General features: G+C 46.7%; 1 protein-coding gene across 1 annotated transcript; it reads right to left on the reverse strand.

The window, feature by feature from the left end:
* Positions 1 to 399: 399 nt before the first annotated feature.
* Positions 400 to 16,537, reverse strand: smg5 (SMG5 nonsense mediated mRNA decay factor). Its single transcript, XM_049025316.1, has 22 exons — positions 16,088 to 16,537; positions 14,759 to 14,857; positions 14,304 to 14,427; positions 13,549 to 13,705; positions 13,037 to 13,126; positions 12,605 to 12,694; positions 12,368 to 12,446; positions 11,783 to 11,908; positions 11,110 to 11,178; positions 10,439 to 10,650; positions 10,107 to 10,244; positions 9,206 to 10,021; positions 8,619 to 8,788; positions 8,099 to 8,174; positions 6,244 to 6,419; positions 5,387 to 5,545; positions 4,430 to 4,489; positions 4,002 to 4,161; positions 3,538 to 3,628; positions 2,649 to 2,723; positions 2,411 to 2,549; positions 400 to 1,705 (listed from the first exon to the last, which is right to left on the reverse strand). The coding sequence occupies exons 1-22, from the start codon at positions 16,150 to 16,152 to the stop codon at positions 1,622 to 1,624; spliced, it is 3,255 nt and encodes a 1,084-aa protein (XP_048881273.1). The 5' UTR covers positions 16,153 to 16,537; the 3' UTR covers positions 400 to 1,621.
* Positions 16,538 to 17,801: the final 1,264 nt, after the last annotated feature.

A 17,801-nucleotide genomic window follows, 5' to 3' on the forward strand; every position in this document is an offset into this window, starting at 1 on the left:
AATCATGGGAATAGTTTGTCATGACACACCGTAACGTGGAGCCTTGCTACCGTGCATCATACTTGTTGGTGTAACGCATCCCACAGAAGACCTACACCCGTCCAACTGTCCACAGGACGCAACAGAAAATTGGATGCATCAGACCAGGTCCCCTTAGATTGTCCCAAGGTCCAGTTCTGATACTTGCGTGCCCATTGTAGATGCTTTTGACGGTGGTCTGGATTCAGCATGGGCACTCTGATTGGCTGGAGGCTGAGTAATGTGATTGGCAATAGAGCGTGATACCCTGTGTGTGTTCCTACCTTTTAAAAGGTACTGCTTTCCATTATATGGTGAATTTTTTCCTACCCAGCACAGGATCTGCTGTTAGGTGTTATCAATAAAGTAAAGGCAATGTAGTTCAATGAAACGTTTATTTTTTTTAATGCATGGCCACACACTTATTTGATTCCTCTGCACAGTGCATTATGGGACAGAAACTATGGTGACAAATGATTTGGGGGGGGGGGGGGGGGGGGGTTCGCTGAGTCACGGTTGGGCATTAAAATTTCCAACATATTAACACACCTGTTGGGACAGTGGCTCTAAAGAGGCCCACCTTCCGCCTTCCCCTTGGCCCACCCCTGCAGACATTCACAGGACCGGGGTGCTTTGCCCCATCGGTTCTGTATCAAGAGCAAGACTGGACCAGTTTCAACATTGGGGGGCATCACCCATTACTCAGGGATGAGGGCGGGACCTCGGGACTGCAGTCCGCATTAACAGATCTTGGCAAAGCAAACATACGACATACAAAAAAAATAATAAAATAATTAAAAAGGAGCCGGCACGCAAACCCAGTCATTTTACAGGTGCTCATCACACAGAGAGCACAAACATTAGTCACTGTCCACATAGGAACACAGCAAAATGAGGGAAAAAAAAACACATAAGAGTCCCAAAGAAGTGTACATCCACCAAACCGAACCCTTTGTTTCATCCCCTAGGCTACTGTTTTTTTGGGTTGAATGAACCCTGAGCAGATGAAGGACGTGTGTTTACTTTCTTTTAACAATAAACCAGGGTACCAAAAGGTGATTGTTGTATTGTCAGGGTACCATTACAGCCCAGGCAATAGCCATGCAAATTCAACCAAGGCCTCCTCCACATCCCAACAAGACCTTAAGGAGAAAGACAAATGAAATAAAAAAAACAAAAGCAATTTTCTATGTATATGTATACGTCGGTGTGTGTGTGTGTGTGTGTGTGTGCGCACATTTCCCTCTCGCCATGTATATACTTTCATTCATTCATATACAGTATATACCTGGTTACAACGTGTACTGGAGGCACCATTTCTGATGTCTTTCCCCCCCCAACTGTCTTCATCTCCCCAACGATTGAAGTCACTTCCTTTGGTTGGGGGGGGTTGGGTGAGGGGGGAAGGATCTGCTGATCTTTATTCGACCCAAACCCATTTCACGTGCCTTCTGTTCCTCTACCAACACTTTCTCCACTCTCTTTCGTTTGTTATGTTTCCCCAAAGACGCAGATACAGACAGAGCAAAAGAGTGGGAGAGAGAGGGAGTGAGTGAGTGAGTGATCAGCTGACCGCCTTGCCGACCTTTGCCCCCTCGAGCTTTCAGCCAATCTCCTTCCACTGTCGGTAGAACTCCTGGATGTTCTTCAGCTCTATGCCTGCCGCTGCCACGGCCTGGACAGCAGACTGGGTTGGGTTGGGGGTGGGGTGGGTGAGATGTTCTTTAATGTGAGGAGCACAGCAGCTAAGGAACATCTAAGAGAACTTTTATAACCACACAGTGAATGTACTAAACACTAGGCCATCTTCCTTACATTCCATCCCACCAACATTTGCCTTTGGATCAGCCCAACATGGCATGAGGTCCACAAAGCGTGTTGCACTGTCTGGATCTCTTTTTGGTGCTACACCGTCCCAGATACACACCGTTTGAGAAACCCAGCAGTGCTATAGCTCCTGGCACCTGCCATTACGGACCAGATTCTTCTCACTCACATGCACTTCCCAAGTCCCAGGTCTTAAAAATTCTTTACCTCCTCTCTTTCTCTTGGTCTCTAATGACTGATGGAGTTAACAGGTGAGACTACATCAAGGATCATATCATTCAGCTAAAAGTCTCATAGAAAGCACAGACACTCCTATTGTTTTGCAGAATCAAGGCGGAATGCAATGAAACGGCATAATCTACACAAAGGGAAAAGGCAGAATATGCTGATACATAACCTGCTCCAGACTGTTCACCAGTGAGATTTGCATAGATCCAAAACTAAGTCACACGAACACAATATACTGCGATTTTCTAAAAACTGTGACATTAAAGCTACAAGTCACCACTCGAGGAAAAAAGCCATCCAGCATGAACCAGCGAAACCCGCTGCTAGGGACACTGACCTTCATACTTGCGGAACGAGCCGGTAGGTCCTCCACCGCGTCCCCTGTGAGGATCGTCACCATGCCCGCCGCGTCTTCGTCCCCGTTGCTCTGGGAAATGGTCAGCTGGCGGCAGCTGTCCACCATCTTGTACAAGTGCCTAAAATTAACACAAGGCGAACCAAGATGGACCATCACAAAGCTGCAGTAAAACCCAGACACGGTTCGGCACAGACACACGGAGAAGGGAGCAGCTCACCAGGCTTCAATGTCCTGCCTTTTTAGCTTGTCTCTCTCGAAGCATCTCCCCGACTCTTTTTGGCAACGGATATACCTGCCAGAGGAGTGATAAGACACATGCAGAAGCGTCAAGATGAAAAAAATAAAATCACAGATGGTATACAGTCACATACAGTCATTCCTTCCACATCACAGAGGTTAGGGCAATACGGAAAGTCGGCATACGAAGGGGTCGACACTATAGCGTCTGATTAAACAACATTTCTTAATTACGGAAAGCGTGTGGGAGATTCCGGCTTATATGCCATGTCCTTAACATACATATATAAACTAAATATAATTAAAAAAATCAGAATCTGCACCCATAGTCCACAGACAAGCAGTTTAGGTAAATAAGAGACTCTAATCTGCCCTATACTGGCAGTACTTCCAGGTTGCATGTGCCCCCTGTGCACTGTTCTTCCTGGGGGGGGGCTTTGGGTATATTATGCTGGATAAGCAGTTGTGGAAAGCAGACAGGTGCATTGATTACATATCTCATAAAAGCAAAAGATGGAAAAGCCCTGCAAACTTATGGGTGAATAACTGTTTCAGACTTGTACAATCTCAAAGCACTACGCTAAGAGTTATTACATTAAGTACGGAATGCACAGGCTATCTTAATACGCTATAAGGTTTTGCTTTTAATCAGTTACTATCCATTTTCTTTTAAAAGGACATCTATATTACTGCTTTGATTAACGCACATCACTGGACTGAATGTTAAAGCAGTATCCATAAAGGGTACCGGCACGATACTGACTGCAGGCTGCATTATGGATGACAGTAAACACAGTGTGCCGTTTATTTCCACGTCGTGTTCCGGTTCTGGCTAATGGGCTCCATTAGACGGGAGGACAGAGACGCACCTGTTGCCCCTGCGGAATTCCGACTCCAGGAAGCGGATTCCGTCTCTCGCACCCGAGTTCTCCTTCTTCAGGATATCGAGACCGTCAATTACTGGTAGGAGAAGACAAAACCAAACAAAAATCTCAAGTTTCTCAGGTTTCCTTACACATTCCTTTTTTTGATAATTGTTCATTTCTTTTGGTCGTTGAACAACAGTGTTATAAACTCATGTTAGTTACCACCCATACGATTGAGAGACATAAAAAAAAAAAAAAAAAAAAAAAAAACACTGCAAGAAAACGGTGGAGCTTCAACGTGTAAAAACTCCACGGTGAGGAACCACGGTGTTCAAAGGGCTGAAGGTTCCACATCGTCATGCTGTGGTGCAGAAGTCCTCAGTTTCTCATCCACCGCATGCACAGTACTATGCTGCCCTGCCAGTGAGCCTCGCACGGGGCCGTAAGAGGACAGGCGCAGGGCCCACCTGTGCGCGGGATGATGACGATGAAGCAGCCGCTGCCGGCCAGCTGCCTCAGCAGGCCCAGGTGCTGGCAGAGCACGGCCGTGTCGGGCACCAGGTACGGGGACATGGAGGACTGGGCCCTGGGCTGCTTCAGGCTTCCCTCCAGCTGAGAGACCTCCAGCTGTAAGGGTGAGGGGCCGTCGGGCTCCGTTAGCGACACGAACTAAACCACGAATAAACAGCCGGCACAGCATGAGACCCACCAGCTCAGAGCCTAATCTCAGGGAAAACCCTATAGGTGGATAAGCTGGCTCATTTACTGTCTATACAAACTGTGAATGCCCCCCCCCACCCCCACTGCAACATTTACTGACAGGAGGCGACACGTGGATGTAGCTGTAAGCGAGGGGAAAACGGCGACTGATATCCTGCGTGACCGACAACCCGACCTGCAGCCGAAGCTGAGCCATGTCTCTCATCAGCCGGTTGCGACGAGCCTCCTGTTCTGCCTGGGGAGGCGGGAGAGCAGAGGGAGCAATGTGTTACTCATTAAATCATTAGATATTATTAGCTTCCATACAGACAGAGACATAGAAACAGAGTAGGGATGGTGCACAATGGTAAGCGGCAAGCTAAAACGCTAGCCAAATGCTAAGCAGGTCTTAATTATTGCGATTAAATGCCTTCTAGGGTTTCTATCCCAAGTATTCATCTACAGACGTTCATTCGCTCCCTTGCAAGCCTCGCAGACGCAACGTCGAGCTGAAAAATTGACAGCCAATATGTTTGCCTGCATGACATAAACCGACAGCAGGCAACAGAATAAGAGAGAGAGCATCCCAGTCATTGCCAGAAATACCATGCAAACACACTTAATTTTAACTGGAAATTGGTGCAGTGGGAGGGAAATTGCAGGCTGATGGCTTTAAGTCTTATGTCAGGGTACTATAACCTCATCGTTTTTCTGTGGAAAAGGGAGCCTTAAAAATCTTACAGTATCAATAACATTAACGGTGAGGCACTCGAAACAAATTAAATTTAAGGCAAAAAATTTTGACCAATTTCACTTAGTGGCTTATTGACATGTACTATTTCCTTGGGATAATTTGCTTTCCTACTTACATGGAATATCCAGTTTTAACTAATTTAAGATACTGACCCTTGGTTCAGGATTTAAAATAAAACAATATAAAAACGAATTCCCTTGCAGAAAATGGATAATCTGGATCAAATGATTAATGAGCTTTCCAGTATGAATTTTACGCCTTGTGTCCCCCATCAAGCGGCTGAAAATGGTGAATGATGGGTAATTTTCAGTAAATGGACGTGCTGCCCTCTTCCTGCACCAATAGCAAAGCAGACCCTCAAGCCGCTCATTGCTCCCGCCCCTGCTGTCCGTCACTGACCATACGGAACTGGGCCTTGGCCTGCTGCACTAGGTTCTCTTGCTCCGATTGGCTGATGCTAGTGAAGATGCCCGCCTCTGGGTTGTACTGCAGCACGTTGCCCTGGAGATTAGTGAGGAAGTGGCCAAAACTGCGGATGCAGCAGAGTCTCACCACACACTGCGAGCCGGGAAGAAAGGGACAGAGAGAAGGGGAACAAAGAAAAACTAAATGAAAAGAGGAGCAGGGAAGACAAAATAAAGCCACTGCAAACCCCTTAAATTTTTTATCACAAAGAACAGCCATTCTTAGTCTTTTCTACGGTGTACTGTAATACATGCATACTGTAACTAAGAAAAATGCATCTCTCTGGAGGTCATTTGACAACAATGATTTAAACAAGATACATTGAATTCTCTTAAAATTTAAGCTTTCCACATCTGATAAATACAGGACTGCACTGAGCAATACAGTAATTATTATGAATATATAGCTTTCAGATGGGGGGAAAAAGCACTAATTCAGTCCTGTTATTTCTGGAACCAAGGGTAACCACCTATTTTTCCCTGAATGGCCAAATTCCTTCAGTATCTCAAAGTCAAGGTCGCTTATATAAAACAGTAAAGCCACTTAATGACCACTTTTTGAGCAGTAGTGTGCTGTATTTTTGCATTAAACTGTGCACACAGGCTCAGCAAATCTTAAGGCTTTAGAAGTATTAACGTATAATAGTTAATTCCAAGTGGTTGACACAAATACCAGGACTGAGAGCGTTTTGTGTTACTACAGTTTTTTTCTACCTATGTACCACAGATGCAAAAGGGAGCGTATGGGGGGGGGGGGGAGTGGCCTGCCGAGTGAACTGTAATGTGCAGCACCTCCTCCAGTGAGCCCAGGGACGGTCTCTGGCAAGTGAAGTCCAGGTGTCGGTGGGATGCGCTGAGGGCAGGCAGGCTGCGCAGGGCCAGGTCCTCGGGCAGCAGCAGGGTCTGCGTCAGGCTGGGATGCTCACATTCGCTCAGCAGGGCCGTCACCTCTGCATCCAAACCCAGCTCTGCCGAACATGGCAAAGGAGGTACCAGTCAGCTCCTTTTCATTTACCCGTCCTCCTTAACCCTAACCCACCCAAACCCAGCTGAGGTACACAGGAGATAAAAGGTGCTGCTCATCCCTTGTTCATTGAAACAATCCTTCACTTTACAAGCATCTGCTTTATGGCACTACACTTTTATGGAAGCTCTACAATAGCACCTATTTCCGGTCACCGAAACAAATCCGAAGATTTTCGCTTTTATGGCAAAAGGAGAAAAAGCAAGAAGTAACATTTAGCATTTATCAGTGAGCCAATTGGATGTATAATCACGCATATATGACGGTGGTCCCATTACATTGTAACAGAACTGAATGGAACTTTCGCCTAGTGATGACGCAGCGCTACGCATTACTCATTTGTTTGTGGTAATGCTGGTGTAAACAAACATGCTGCACTGCCAGTTAAAGTATAGTGCACAATATGTACAGTACATAATACTTGACAATGACGATAAACAACTATGTTACTAGTTCATGTATTTACTATATGTTTTATCGTTATTTAGGCTATGCCATATAGCCTAGCTATTAAGTAGGCTATACCACTGAGGCTTGCGTAAGTACATTCGATTAGGTACTTACAACGGCGGAATCGCCTAAAGACGCACTTCTCAGAATGGACCCTTTCGTTAAGTGATGCATGACCGTATTGATTCTGGTATGTGAAGCTACACTGTACATACATTATTTCTACTTTATATAGGCTGTATATTGATCATATCATTCCTGCTTTTACTATATGTTATTGTTATATTAGGTGTTATGTGTTATCTGGCGGGTTATTTTTTCAGTCGGGAAATGCTCAAAATAAATAAATAAATAAATAAATAAATAAATAAAAAAAAAAAAAAAAAAAAAAACGCTCCCATATAAATGAATGGCAATGGCTTCTTCACTTCGTGCCATTTCAGAGTACAAAAGGCTTCACAGAAAAGCTCTGCTTTCGGAGAGCGGGGGGAATCTGTACCCATAATCGTTAATCCTGACCCACCCAAACCCAGCTCGGGTACACAGGGGAGAGGAGGTACCGCTCAGTCCTTAACTGTAATCCTTAACCCTAACCAAACCAAATCCCGCTCTGGTACTCAGAAGAGAAGAGGTCAAACCCTATTCATTTAGCCATCACCCTTAACCCCTCCCACCCAAGCTAAACCTGGGCAGGGGAGCCCACAGTGCCGCTAATGGACAAAATAAGGTCGTATTAGCCAGACTCTCTCTGCAGAGGGAAGGACATCCAGGCACCACTTATCTCTTGGCTCAATGGCTTTAGTAACATGCTCAAATGAATGATAAAAACTACCCTCATCCATCAGAATGCTTCCTGAAGACCAATTAAAAACACTGACTTAATCTTAGGGGCGGTAACTCCATGAGTGGAATCTATAATGCCTTCTTAATGTTGCACTTTCTACAGTACTGGGTGTCTCTCAAACTTCTACCAGGGAAATGACAGCACCAACTAGAATTCATTTGATCCAGGTAAAACATCAACTGGTCTATATGTTGTCAAACTGACCCAATAAAGCAGTACAAACAGTGGAGGAAAAGTAGGTCACGGCCTGCAGCCAGCAGCTCAGAAAACTCGGCAGAAACCATGAAAGCACCCCCCCCCCCCCCCCACAGACACTCGCTCTCTCTTACCTGCCTCCAGCATCTTGCTCCCGTCGGGAAGTAAGTTAAGAAGTACAGAGAGCCTGTTCCACAAGCTCTGGGAACTCTACAACAGAGAACAGGGCAGCTGGTGTAAGATTTCACATCAGTCCTTTGTAAGCCATGCCCCGAATGCTCAGCGGTTCCCCGCGGTGTACAAGGTCGCATTGTCTGAGGGACGAGCTGGACAACTTCAAAGGAAGCAGCACTGCATTACAAAGGATATCCCAGCTTATTAAATTCATCAACGTGATTTACTACTATTCCGCAATTGTCAAGTGTTTTACTACTCAACAAAGGGTATTTTGGTACCTTTAAAATATTTAATAGATGCACCCAAAACATCCAAGCATGGGGACACCATTGCAGGGTGTACAATCGAGCAAAGGCAAAAGCCTGCCCCCCCAGCACAATTTGGTACCATACAAGTCAATGGATGACAGAAGGATGGATCTAAAACTACATCTAACGCACTTTGGAAAAGACGACAGAACAGGCATGGCTCCCCCACCTGTGCACACATGACGATGATGTCAGTATTTGTTCTCAGCCAATCCACAAAAACCTTGACGACCTGAATAAGGCCCTGGTTGGTCAGGATCTCCAGTTTCTCCGACAGGGTCTTCTCGCTGCGACACGACGGGTTGCTGTGCACGCTGCCCTCAGAGTCAGAGTCACCTTCTGGACCAAACAGGGAGGCAGGGAGAACACAAGTACTCAGTGATAACTGTGTGCGATACCTCGCAGGACAGCTCTTGTTCAAATCACACAATCGTAAAGCGACACCATGCCTCCATCATATCTTCAAATTGCATTCCGCAAGCCAAAACAAAAACGCATAGCTAGATTAATTAAAAAAATTAAAAATGTGATATACGCATTCGAGTGCAAATTGAGAATCGGTTGTACAATCAACTAAGGATTTTTAGCACACAGGCGTTTTTCTCTCTAGCTTCTAGTGTTACCAGAAAACAAAGCTTCATATCCAATTTAACCAGATCTTACTATGATAAAACGGGATAGAATTACACTTCGCACACAGGTGTTACTCAGCGCAACGGGAATATGCTTAGGTAAGGACACCGCGGGGTGGCTTGCCATTGTCGTTCGTTCCGTTGGCCGTGCTTGGGCTGGCAGAGTGGAGGGCGCCCCCTTGTGGCACGGTTGGGTCCTGAGAGGGAGATGACTCAGGAGGCGGGTGGGCTGCAGCGTTGGGATGCAGCAGCATGTTGCTGAAGGTGGGAGCCAAGCGGAAGCAGCGCTTCGCCTGAAAGAGCTGGGAGGACATGGCCTGCAAGTTACTGGTGATACTGGGGTCGTTGGGAAGCAGGGGTCCGTTGACAGCCGGCGGGGTGGAACCCTCCTCCCTGGGCGGGGGCTGTGGTCGCGACGGCTCACGGGGAGGGCTGCCCGAATCCTCCATGTCCTCCAGGTCAGAGCGAGACTCCTGGCTGTTCATGTCCGAGTCCGTCTCCACATCGAACGCCGTTCCACCCTCTTCCTCGGAGGCGCTCTCGTAGCTGCCCTCCTCCACCAGCCGGTCCCGCTTGCCCTCCTTCCCCAGCGAGGAGGCGCTGGCAGTGCGTCCGGCGGCACCCAGGCCCTCCGGCTGGGCCACCTGCTCGTCGTCGTCCTCCTCGTCGCTCTCGAAACCCTCGCTCAGGTCGCTCTCGTCCTGTTTGCGCGTGCAGCGCCGCCGCCTCAGCATCGACAGCCGCGAGTACTTCTTCTTCGGCTTCTGCTTGTCCTCCTCCGCCCTTTCCTCGCCGGCTTTCTTTGGTCCGCCCAGCGCACGTTCCTCGGTCTCCCCTTGTTGCTTCTCCTCCTCTTCCTCATCCTCTCCCTCGGTGCCGTTCTGCAGGGCCCCTTCCTCGGAGTCCCCAGGGCCAGCCTTCTCTCTACTCTCTGGATCATCTAGGGAAAAACGCAACGGAGCTTTGAAACAATAACCTACTGACACAAATAAAAGAGGGCCACAAAGGAGCCGCCTCGCTGGTACCTGCGTTATCTGCATGGAGAGGAGGCACTTCTGCTTCTCCTTCCTCCAGCTCAGCCTGCAGACGGATGTTGACGTGGTTCACCAGGTGAGAGAACAGCGCCAGCGTGAAGGCGATGGACGTGCTGTACTGCTTCGAACCTGAGACGCAAAACACAGGGCCTGTAACGCGCTACCAAAACATGCACTGGCCACCCAAACCCAACTCCTCTACAAGTTTGACATATCAAATTTTACTGGTGACATTTTCAGATTTGAAATGCAGAACACAAGAACATGCTACTGTAGGTCAAGTATTCATCCTGCTTTTTTCGGGCTCCCCCCTCCATACTGACCTCCCCTTTTAAGGCTGTGCACCACCATGAGGCAGGTGACTGCCATCTTGAAGACCAGAGCATCGGGAAGGAAGGAGCAGGCGCCTTCGTGCTCCTCCTCTTCCTCACCGGCGGACGGGCTGCTTTGGGAGGCAGCGGGAAGGTAGAAGAGCACCAGGTTGAAGTCCTCCAGCACTGACTGGCACAGCGACGTGAGCTCCGTCTCCTGGAGGCTGGACACGAGGGAATCAGACACGGTTTAACCTGAGGCCACGTTTTCAGCATTCCCAGGGGTTTGAGGAAGTAGACCCCCCCCCTCCCCAAAAAAAAGGCCACTGGGTGTGACTTAATAAAGCTCAATTAGCAATCATTAAAGTAACCTTTCCAAAATCTCCATTTTCTTAATTTGGGAATTTGTCGGAGCCATGTCAATTACAGTTCCTTCTCTGGGGGCGGAGGTCAAGTCATTTGTAGAAATATGACAGTCACACGGCTTTAATTACAGAAGCAGCACACAAAATCTCTAAGCTAAGAGACAATTATTCTAATTCATCCATCATGACTCATTTAATGAGTGTAAAATAATAATGAGCTGCAAGCTGGGAATTCCAGGTACAGGAGAGACATTCTTTCTGGAAACCGGTCGGTTAAAGCCAAGATGACAGACTCTGCCAGCTCGTCAGCATCCTCACCTGTTCTTGGGCTGCAGCAGGCTCTGCAGGTACAAGAAGTTCACCAACAATCGCTTGATGTCCTTAGATCTGAGGCGTGAGGAGAGACAGGCTGTCAGATTCCATCAAAGCATCAAAGACCAAAAGAAAAAAAAAAAACACCAATAATAATTGTACCTGGAATATAGGCAACACCTATACATTTACAGGCATATTATATATATATATATATATATATATATATATATATATATATATATATATATATATACACACACACATATACATACATACACATACATACATACATACACACACACAGCACCCATCAATCTGGTCCTCAGAAGTTCTTGATCCATGTAAGCAGCACAAATTAAATGCCAATCAATGGATACTGGGTCGATAATTAAGGCAAATGAAGACAGTATTCGCTGCCTAGCTAGTGATTAAAAAACACGTCTCAGAAATAGCCACGCTGATATATGCTCATTAAACGAATGCATCTGACACCTGACAGCTTGTCTTTTGACACTGAATGTAATCTGATCCAGCTGAAGATATCATCACCTCCCCCCAAACATCAGAATGATGCAAAAAAAAATAAATAAAAAATAACCCATTAATAGTGAGAGCGTCACCACATCAGGTAAGTGGCTGTGGGCTCCGGTACGGCCAATCAGGAAGGCAGACACACCTCTGTCGCGTGGGCGAGAGCCTCTTCAGCTCCTGCTTCTTCACCTGGTGGTACATCTTGGCCGCCTTGTCAAACAGACGCTTCAGGTTCCCGTAGGCCCCCTCGAAAGGTGCGTCCGACTGTATGCTGCCAGGAACAAATGCAGTGCACACACTCACTCAGGCCCTAAACACAGAACCTTTCTTCCTCTATTTACTGCCACTAGACTAAGAAAAATGTACAGTTAGCGCACAACACAGACTGCAACAGTGTAGATATAGATAACATTTAGGTTTCGCACTGCAGTTATCTAAACCTATCAATTTACAAATATTAAGGTATTGAATCATTCAGCAATTTGTCAATATACTAGACTAAAACATGCTGAGCATCAACATTAATTTACAAAGTAACAGTTCCTGGTTTAAGTTGTCAGCGGGGTCAGGTAAGCAACTAAATACAATCATTAATCAACAACAGAGACCCCCAATAAACAGATTGATTCAGCTTTTCCAGTCTGTAATACAGTCTATACTGACCCCTAGTGGTAAGCATGAGAAACTTCAGGGACCTAACGCTGAAGTTCCCATGATGCCTGTCACATACCAGCGCAGGTAGTAGTAGGTTGCTTCCACGTTGTAGAACTTGCTCCCAGCCAGCGTGCCGAGTTGGTTGAACGGCATTCCTGTGGCACAGCACATCCAACGCTCAGAGACAGGGAAAAGAAGAATCTCAAATGCTAAGGCTGTTCGCTGGTCTTTTACACAGGAAGCAATCAGAAGCCACGCAGGGCGAGATGGGCGTGACCCCAGCCGCTCCAGGCAGCCGCTCACAGACACTCACCGACGTGCGCTGACACAGACAGGGCCTGGTGGTAGAAGCGCTCTGCCAGCCGTTCGGCCTCCACCCCCGCCAGCTCGTTCTGGTAGCGAGCTGCGAGAAAACGGGCGACACGTCCCATCACAAACGAAAAGCTGCCTGTCAGGGCACCGCCCGCTCCTTGCGCGTTCCTATCGCCCAGGGAAAGGCGTCACGCATGCTCTGATGCTTCGCTCGGCTCCTTCTAGACGTTTCTCTTAGCTTGCTTGGCAGCCATAACATAAATATGATCCATGTATCATGTATTTTATAGGTAACCCAAAACCAGCCCCCTACCGCATGACTGACACAAAATCAGAACAAATGATAGCTTCCGAAACAGGAAGCTGATCTGACGTAATACTGCCTACTAAGTTCACAATACTATTAATGCAGTGTGGTCGGGTGCCTCTTTACCCAGGTCTCCCAGGTACACGAGGCAGCGATGGCAGGCCATCTGGGCCCACTCCATCTCCTTGGCAGTGGCTGACACTGGCTTCTTCCGTCCTGAAAACAAGTCCGCGTCAGCACTGCATTTCAGATAAACAAGGCAGGTGGCGATGACTTTCGGGTGACAAACGTCAAGTCGGGCGGCAACTCGCGTCACCACTTGAGTATTACTCAGCGATTCTAGGAGCACCTAGAACCGCCCTCGTTTGTGCATTAAAAACCCGTCGTCATTACGAAACTGGGGAACTCTGATCGCTTATGAAAGCTGAATGCATCAACCGTGACCAACACTGTTAAAAATCAAACTTATAACCAAATACACAGAATGGCTGGAAGTCCTAGGCAGGAGCAATCAACTACTGATGGCATACACCAGCTACAGTGAATTACGCACTGGTAAAGAGATATAATGGGCCTGCCAGTCTTCTACTCACGATAGGAAAACCAGTTAACAGGGTGACAGTGCTCCTTGATGTTACCTATGAGAGGGTCAGTGACGTGTGTCCAGTCGATGCAATCCTGCAGCTCCAGCTGATAGTGGGACTGGATGTAGAGCAGCAGGTGCTGGTAGAAGCCCACCCCAGCAATCAGGTGTGTCCTGTAGGCACACTCCAGTGCACTGCGGCTGTGAATGTGCTGGGGAGGGGGTGTGACAAGGAAAAGCATGGTGGGTGCAGCAAAATTAAATGCCACCCAAAGATGGATATTTCTTTCATTTGTCCATTATTTTGGAGCAATGAAACAGCGCAGGGAAAAGTTATTCTGACCAGCAAAGCGTGTAGCCAACGCACCAGATGAACGACGACACAAACAAAACCACAGCATCAGCCAAGACAAACACGCTTTTAAGATTAGCTTCACGGTGGAAAACAGCATCGCAAAAAAAAAACACAAATACATCACATCCAAGAATGAATAACCTGAACCAAATGGTGACATCTAAAAAAAAAAATCTTCCTGTTCCCCAAAGCACTTGCATTCCAATATTCTTGCTACTAGATAAATTAGGGAGAGCAAGCAAGAACTCAGTGAGAGAAACTGAATGAGAAAAGGGGAATTAAACTATGCATGAGAAGTAGAATGAATAGTGAAGGACAAAAACACTTGGAGAACAACAAGCTTGTGAAAGAGCGAGTGAAAAAGTAAGGCATATATCTTTAAAACACACAATGAACAACATACACACACCAGAAGCTGTGCCAAGCTTGTACGAAGGGCAGCGATTAAGTAATACCTTCTTGTTAGTTTTAATGACCTGGATGACCTCGTAGTAGACCTTTCTCCACAGCAGTTCTTCAGCCTTGCGTCCATAGTCCACTGGGTGGAGGAACATCAGCTTCACGCAGAGCTCCCGCAGCCTGTCCATGCCAATACTCATGTCAGGAACAGGTCAAGATCGGCTTCAAAGACCTCAGTCTGGCCTCTGATTTCAACACCAACGTCGTTTACGTTCGGCATTTCTCCCAGGCGAAGAAATCACCGTCTAAATTTATTCTGACGCTTAGCAATAGCATACAATTCAATTTCAGCCCCATTTCCAGTTGTACAGGAAAAAGCAATATCTAAATACACCAGCAACAGGGCAAAAGTCTAGAACGCAAACAAGACCAGACCTATCCAATTAAGCATATGTATTCTTTGTAAAATAACAATGGAAAGGATGTGCATTATAGTAAAGAAAGTGCTTACTTGTTCCGCAGGCTGATATTCTCTGGCTTGAAAACCTCCCTGTAAGAGGACTTGTTGCCGATGATAACATCCAGCTTATGAACGGATTCCACCACAGCCCTAAGATGACATGACAGCACATACATAAACTGACATGTTGGAGCAGCTCCTGCGTCATCCATTAAATGAATAAATAAGCATCAGCATAAAATCAATGCAGGCCACCTAAGAAACTAGAACCAACTGTCAGGTAAACAAAAAAACACCAGAATCCCTGGAAAGTCATGCCCTGGATGGGTCATCATATCCTACAGGTAACCATCTGAACAACCTTCAGTGCTTTTATCAAGAAACACTTCCAGTTTAACAAACTAACACAATACTTTAAGACAGATACCACCTGAAACCAAATGTGGTAATATAATGCAAATAAATAGTTGCAAATATTAAAATTAAGAAATGGAAATGCAGTTGTATGTGTAAAGTCATGTTCTTTAGTATCCAGAGAAAAGTTAGACGCCTCCACAAAATTCACACCTAATATCCCTCTTGCATAATTACATCTTTACACACTAGGGACGTGTTACCTTACGCCATTCTTTCCATCATGTAAAACCGATACCAGATCGGTACTTCTGTATTAATTTATCACATTATACAACATTCGTTTCGCTTCCCCCTCCCCCTCCCATGACCGTGCATTACAGGGCGACGCGGTTCTAGCCGGCATTTACACAGGTGCCGCGTCTTCCAGTGCAAACAACAATGATAGACACTAAATCTGAAGTCATCAGAAACATGGTATTACAGTTTGCTAATATGCTCAAAAAAGAGAGCTGGTTTCCCACGCGGTACCTTTGTGACGTTATATATACTTCGCAAACACATTTGCCTGTAGCCAAATGTCATGACATATCGGGTTAGCTGCTAATCATCCCCCTCGTTTTCAATGAACGGTTCGGGAAGCTAACAGGCTAGTTAGCGTGCGAAGATTCACACACGTTAATAACTAAATCGGCGAGGCAGATCAGGTCAGGTGAGCTGGGCGGCTAACTAGGTTAGAGTTTGTTAAGCTAATGAGTGACCGGTTTTGTATCTGCTACATCAGAACAACGGCTGCTGGTTTTGCTCTGGGCTGCTAACAGGTTAGCCGGCTAGCTGGTGCGCGCCAGCGGGGTGGCTGCTCAGGTAAGACCGGTCGTGGTTAATGCCTGCGGACGTCCTGTCAGCGCCCCAGTGCCGCGCACTCGCCGGCGTTAGCAGCAGAAGCTAACTGGAGGCTCTGCAGCTAATAGAGTCTGCGGACCATCCCTCGTCCCAGTTCCGACTCGCATCTCGGCCTTGACTGACCTGTAAAGCCGCTTGATGTGAAGCACCTTCGCCTCTGGCTCGCTGTCCTGACCCGGTCCACTCATAGTAGCGGCGATGCGGAGTCTTCCACCGGAGTCTTCGAGCCCCCTCCCCCGGTGACCGCTGACCGTATCTACCCACCCCCCTGCCCTGCTCTGCCCGTCTGGGCTGCTCACTCTCGCTTTCCTCGCTGTGTGGACTGGCTTCTCCGGTCTGCCAGCCGCTTAACCCGAATCTCTCTCTCGTTTCTTATGTTGCTAGGTCTCCAACCGCCCCTGCCCATCCGTCCAGTAATCGGATAGGGAAGGCAAGGAGCAAATGCTGCAGTTTACTCTTGGTCAGCTATCGGGCCCCGGTATGTTCCTCGCAGCGTTCCCTGTTCCAGGCATCGTTTCGAATGCGGCCATTATTGCTGAGCCGCCGACCGCTGGAGTACCGCGAGAATTGCAGTGACATTACGACGCGCTCGCGGGGAATTGTGCCGGGTTGCCAGATGCGGCACGGAGACTCACCGTCGCCACTCACTCCTTTGTCGAACTGGCATTGCCCCGCGTGCCTGACTGATTACCCGGTACATTACTGGATGTCAATACCCAGATCACGATATCGATTACTGAAACGTGGGCATTTTTACGATTTTTACAGAACCTCGCAATTTTTTTTTGTCTTTAGTTCTTAATTATAGGCCTTAATCCTCTAAATGCTATTGATTTGGTTTAATAGAAACAAGATGTATAAGTTTTATTGAATAAACATTAGAAACTGTCGAAATACTCAGAAATACTACCTTTTTCCAACCCGCTTATCCTTCTCGGTTTCGGGGGTTTTGGAGCCTATCCAGAGCCTATCCAGAAGCTACAGTACAGGCACGAGGTGGAGAACAACTAAGGATGGGGGGCCAGCCCATCGCAGGGTACACGCACACACCATTCACTCACACATGTACACCTATAGGCAATTTAGTAACTCCAGTTAGCCTCAGCATATCTTTGGACTGTGGGGGGGGAAACTTGAGTACCTGGAGGAAACCCCACGATGACATGGGGAAACACACATGTAACCGAAATAATCAAGAGTTAAGTTTTCAAATGTGCGACCAGCTGATTTTCACATTGTGTTACTTAAAGGAACAATGAATTAAGACACATGATTTGAGATTGAATTCAATTTATTTTTATATAAGGAATTAACAAAATTGTTGATTGTAACAATGGCAATAGAATTTAAATAGACTTTTGAAGTCTATTTAAAGTGGAATTATCTGTAATTGCCTGTTTCTGTTGGTTTCTTTTTCTTCTCGGGTCACATCAGTAATTGATAGTTTACAGTAATCTCTCAAGGATTACTGTTGTCATGGAGATCAAAAGTAATTCTTCCAGTCGCTACTCAACCCTTTAAAAATTAATCCAAATTCCAAAGAATTTTTAGGGAAAGTACTATTCCAACAAAAATTGTCCCAAGAGAAATAATCCATCACCAACTGACTCTGCTAAATCCACTCACCCAAACTCCCCCTAGACCTTTGTCCCAGAGCTAATTAAGCACACCTGATTTCAATCCTTTGCATCAGCTCAAACTTAAAGCGCCCCCTGACTGCCATTCACTAGAGATGCAGCGATAGTAAGCTACGAACTGTACGTCTTACCAGCACATCCGAAGAAAAATGTAGTAAATGACAGTCCCCTATTCCTTCATTCAGTCATTCCATACCGCA

Source organism: Brienomyrus brachyistius, chromosome 9 (assembly GCF_023856365.1).
Source record: "Brienomyrus brachyistius isolate T26 chromosome 9, BBRACH_0.4, whole genome shotgun sequence".
Lineage (NCBI taxonomy): Eukaryota > Metazoa > Chordata > Actinopteri > Osteoglossiformes > Mormyridae > Brienomyrus > Brienomyrus brachyistius.

What these genes read in the sequence shown, in the direction of transcription:
- smg5 (XM_049025316.1), bottom strand. Translation starts at nt 16,152, where the DNA reads ATGAGTGGACCGGGTCAGGACAGCGAGCCAGAGGCGAAGGTGCTTCAC. An exon ending in CCCTGGGCTCACTGGAGGAG is followed by an intron (nt 5,546 to 6,243) that starts GTGCTGCACATT and finishes CCCGGCTCGCAG; the next exon opens with TGTGTGGTGAGACTCTGCTG. An exon ending in CCAAGGCCCAGTTCCGTATG is followed by an intron (nt 4,490 to 5,386) that starts GTCAGTGACGGA and finishes CCGCCTCCCCAG; the next exon opens with GCAGAACAGGAGGCTCGTCG.